The 4,985-nt window shown below is 31.4% G+C and overlaps 1 protein-coding gene across 1 annotated transcript in view; it reads left to right on the top strand.

Moving 5' to 3' along the window:
* Window positions 1-1,919: 1,919 nt before the first annotated feature.
* LOC108369002 (calcium-binding mitochondrial carrier protein SCaMC-2-like) overlaps window positions 1,920-4,985 on the top strand; it is a gene marked incomplete at its 5' end in the record, with an annotated part of 11,240 nt that continues 8,174 nt past the window's right edge. Inside the window, 3 exons of the mRNA XM_017623966.1 lie at window positions 1,920-2,035; window positions 2,107-2,263; window positions 2,352-2,922. Of these exons, the coding sequence (XP_017479455.1) occupies window positions 1,920-2,035; window positions 2,107-2,263; window positions 2,352-2,922 (844 nt within the window). The remainder of the gene's footprint in view (window positions 2,036-2,106; window positions 2,264-2,351; window positions 2,923-4,985) is intronic.

Genomic DNA, 4,985 nt, shown 5'->3' with positions numbered 1-4,985 from the left:
ACTTGAAACTTGCACATTATCAGACTAAAATTGATTGGGCTATAAAACTGTGTATTCAGAAAAATTCAAACACTTCCGAGAAAAAGTTTGAAATTTAGGTGAAAATTTGTTGCACTTTTTTGTAGTTTTCTATAAGTTTTTAAACTTGGGTTTATATGGGTTTTGTTAGAGAAACAACTGTGTTTTAATTGCAAATTCTTAAAAATAAATAAATAAACATAAGTGGCACACAATATCACTTTGGAATGGCGTGCTATAGATATGACCGATACTGTACATTTGACTGCATTACCAAAAAAAAGTTGCGGTTTTCCCGCCGGTATTACAAAATGTATTAGATTTGAAGATGTCCACCAAAATATTTCGAAAAAATATTAAGATTTACGTGAGCTTAACCGATTTGAAAATATACCCCCAAAATTGGAGTTTTTTATGAATAAAAATAGTTTCTTAAAGATTTTTTTTTTTCAAAAAAATCACCTCAGATGACAAAACAGAATAAGCTTTAAAATGTATTTCTGAAATATTTTGGTGGTAGTCTTGAAATATAATAGATTTTATAATTCCAATGGAAGCACAGTACCGATTTTTTTTTTTTATGGGGAGTGATGCAGTCTAATGTATATACATATGTACACACATATATCCTGCAAACTATTTTTTCCAAGCATTCTGAACTGTAAGAAATTTTAAAGAATTCGTAAAGGTCTAATCCGATTTTTTCCGAATTTTCTAAAATGAACTAAACTGTGCACACTTCGATTCTTGTATAAAATTTGGGAGGATAATCGTTAAAGCAATAAAAATAATGCTGCAATGTGAGGAATATCTTGCGGAATTTTTTCAGAATTTTCTTAATTTTTCGTTCCAATTTCGAATTTTATAAATCTGTTGACGTGGTCCAAATTTTGCGGTAAAATGCATAACAAAAAATATTCCGACGAATTGTGAACCTCCTCCTTTTTTTGAAGTCGGTTAAAAGTTAAATAAAATAAAATTTATAAAATAACTTTCTTTTTAAAACAATAAAACAAGTTTCTAAAATTTAATTTAATTAAAACTAAATTTATGTTTAAAACAATGGAATCTAAGAACGTAAGAACTAAACTAAAAAAAAAAAAACAATTAAATTGAAAAAGTACATAAAATAAGTTTCTAAAAATTAATATCTAAAAAAATTTAAAAATTTTAATTAAAAAAACTTTCGCTGACCGCGGATTTTAACCTCGGATCCAGACAATTTTTCTTTTTAAAACAATAAAATTAAAATACAATTCAATTTAAAAAATAATTAAATTAAAAAAATTAACATAAAATAAAATAAAATAATAAAATCTACAAATTAAAAGAAAGATAAATTAAACAGAGAAAAAATTACAAAAAAAGGAAAACAGTTAAAATAAGTTACTAAAAATGAAAAGAAATTAAACTATTTTCCTTTTTAAGACAGCAAAATCTAGGGCTGCGGTGCTGACAATCGCCAAGTTAAATTTTCGTGGCTAAAATTCTCTAAATTAAAATCTGTGCGGCCCAAAAGTATGCTATAAGAAAAAGTATGTAACTAGCTGTTGCATGTTGTTAGACGAGCCTGCTGTTCTTTTGAAGATTTTTGGCGATCAAAATTAGGGATAGCTCATGATGTAGAGAACAAAGGTGGCGTCCATCTCGGTACCGCTATTCCGCTCTCAGCTAATTTGACAGAGTCGTTGTTTGTATGACGTTACACTTGTGTTGTTTACGTTTTTATTGCAAAATCTCTTCTTCTTCCATTCTTGCTCGCGTTTTGGCATTTCTCTCTCGCAAATGGACCAGTGTGACGTCACACAAAAATTATTATCAAAAATCCTCTCTGTTTGAACAAACCACACAATATATAAATTCGCCTTGCCACAATTGTTTCGATAATTTCACAATCTATTTGTCATCACATTTTTTTATTTTTTTTTTCTTACAAAAAAAACAAAAATAGAATCAAGAAAACGCCCAACTTTTCGAGGTTCTTTTGTTCAAAGCCCACACGAGTCTCCTTAAGAACGTATGCAAATATATTTCATTCACTTTTCATGCTGAAATTCTGAACGTCTTTTTCTATGTACTTATTTTCAGTTTCCCACAATTGGTGATCATACAAGTACCTAATAAAATTCCGCAGCAGCGATCGCAGAAAAGTGTGTGGTGGCGCCATTCCATTGCTGGGGGATTTGCGGGAGCCATTTCGCGAACAAGCACAGCGCCTATAGATAGAATAAAAGTACATATGCAGGTATTATGGAGAAAAACTGATTTTTTTTTTCTATTGCCGTTAACCACGTACATACGTACACATACATATACATATTTACTTTTCGTAGGTTCAAACCACGAAAACTTCCGTTGTTGATAGTGTAGCTTATATGGTCAAGGAGGGAGGAATACGAAGTATGTGGCGTGGTAATGGTGTAAACGTCTTAAAAATTAGTTCAGATTCAGCAATAAAGTTCACAATCTACGAGAAAATTAAACATTTTATCAAAATCGAGAGAAATTCACATCATGAAGAAATGAATATTGGTGGACGATTTGTTGCTGGCTCCATTGCGGGTACCATTTCGCAATCTATAGTTTATCCATTTGATGTTTTGAAAACTCGTCTGGCTTTACGCAAAACTAATCAATATCGAGGCTTAATTGATGCAGCTAGAAAAATCTATTTCACCGAAGGTTTGCTAAGCTTTTACAATGGTTACGCCATAAACCTAATTGGTATCGTACCATATGCCGGCATTGAACTGGCAGTGTATGAAACATTGAGGAATTATTTCCAAAAAGGAAGTGAAGAGAAAAATTCTTTGCTTGTTCTTCTTTGCGGTAGCATATCCAGTGCATTGGCACAGATAGTGACGTATCCATGTTCACTGGTTCGAACACGACTACAAGCACAAGGTAAGAGTTCACTGTAAGGTATCGGCGTATTCTTTAAACTAGACTTACAATATTTTAGCTACCCTGTAAGATATCGGTTTAGACAAAGAGTACTCAATAAATTATAACTAAATATTATACAATTTAGTAGTCGGTGCATCAGTAAAAATATAGTTCTGCAAAAAAAAAATAATAAAACAAAGAACAACAAAGGAATTACAATATTTTAGCTACCCTGTAAGATATCGGTTTAGGCAAAGAGTACTCAATAAATTAGAACTAAATATTATACAATTTAGTAGTCGGTGCATCAGTAAAAATATAGTTCTGCAAAAAAAAAATAATAAAACAAAGAACAACAAAGGAAATTAGAACGTCTCTCTGCGTTTTGCAAATAATACCATTTTTTACAATTTCAAGTACATTATATTAACTTCACTATTTTATCTTCAAAGTATTCTTCTCGATTATGTTCTTCACATATGACAGTTTGCAGAAACCTGTTGACTTTGGTGATCATATCAAAGTCGCTTCCATTTTCAATAACGTCCGGACACAAATCAAATTCAAACTTCCATTACTACGCTCTTATAAGATCTGCTTTTAACCTTCGCTTAAATCAAACAAAGGTTTTTAATAAGATACATATGGGTGTTTCCTGAAAAGTGTCAACCAAGACCAATAAAATAGAATTTTGCCCGGACAAAGTTTATAGATGCCAATCGATAACTACATATTTGCCTTTCATCCACCAAAATATTGGACTAATCGGTCCATTCCATTTCAAGATATTTGCGGCTTTCCACTAAACTTTTAATTTTCTTTTTTTCTCAGAAACCATACCTTCCAGAATTGGAAATCTATACGAAAATTTAGTACAGCTTATGTTCTATAAGCCTTACAAGAAAAACAACGTAAAAATATATTAGGAACGGTCCAAAGTTAAATTACAAAGTTTAATGGACTATAAAACTGCATACCAGACTTTTTTTTTAGAAATTCGTCACCCCCCTACCCCTACCTGGCTACGCCCATGTATGTACATATCGACGCCTCCAAATCATACTATGTCAGCTTAGACTTAGTCAGACTTAGCATAGTATGGTTTGGAGGCGTCGATATGTACGTCTGCTTGTACGAAGAAATGACTTCAACGAACGTTAATTAAGGCCTTCATATAGATGTAGATTTATTTACAATAAAACCCCATATTTGCATTTAAAAAACGAGTGTGTTTAAATTCTTAAACAAAAAATTGTATCCATTGGAAAAAATCGGAACGTCCGAACAGTTTTTGGCAGCTACTACACATCGTTGGGAAGTTTAAGTTGACGAAATGGTTATGGCTGCTTATTATTCTAACAACCATTCATACATAATTTTTTTGTACCGTTAACAGATTCGCAGAATTTAGCAAAAATTATCAGTCATCTTCAATACGTGTTCCATTTTGGGAACGTCCGAATGGGAACTTTTAATCGCTATTCATTTACCATATAACATTTGTGGAAAATATTTTTATTGATTTCATATAGGTATTGATGAGGACTACTCATGACAAAAATTTGTGTTCATTCAGAGCCTACTATAGTTTTGATCATGATACAAAAAAGAAAGTAGTTTCAATCAAGACATATTTAACAAGGTGGAAGTGACAACTAGCTCGAACTCTCTTGTAGCTAGTTATAATGTCAAAAAACTGTTAACAACTAAATTAACCCTATTAGGTGCGCGTGCTATGTAAACTGCTGCAGGAATGCATTTGTTTGCAGCTTCAAAACATTCTCTTGATATTAGAATAGCCGCTCTCTTTCATTCTATGTTAGCGAACATGAATTAGAATGTTATCGAAGAGTAATAGAATGGAGTGGAGTGAATATTCTCTCTTAATAGAATATTCATATTCTTAACATTTGCAACGGAAGGTAGAGTATTTGAGAATACTCTAATATACTCGTATGTACAATTAAATATACATATATATATATATTTGTATGACGCTGTTACTAGACTGTTGAAGTGAATTTAGTCCACATTAAAATTTGAAAATTTAATAATAGTAAATGGTCTTTATTTTAAAATTA

Source organism: Rhagoletis zephyria, unplaced genomic scaffold, assembly GCF_001687245.7.
Source record: "Rhagoletis zephyria isolate East Lansing unplaced genomic scaffold, Rhagoletis_zephyria_1.1 Rzeph_scaffold_03454, whole genome shotgun sequence".
Taxonomy (NCBI): Eukaryota; Metazoa; Arthropoda; class Insecta; order Diptera; family Tephritidae; genus Rhagoletis; species Rhagoletis zephyria.
This window is presented reverse-complemented; position numbering and strand designations above follow the sequence as displayed.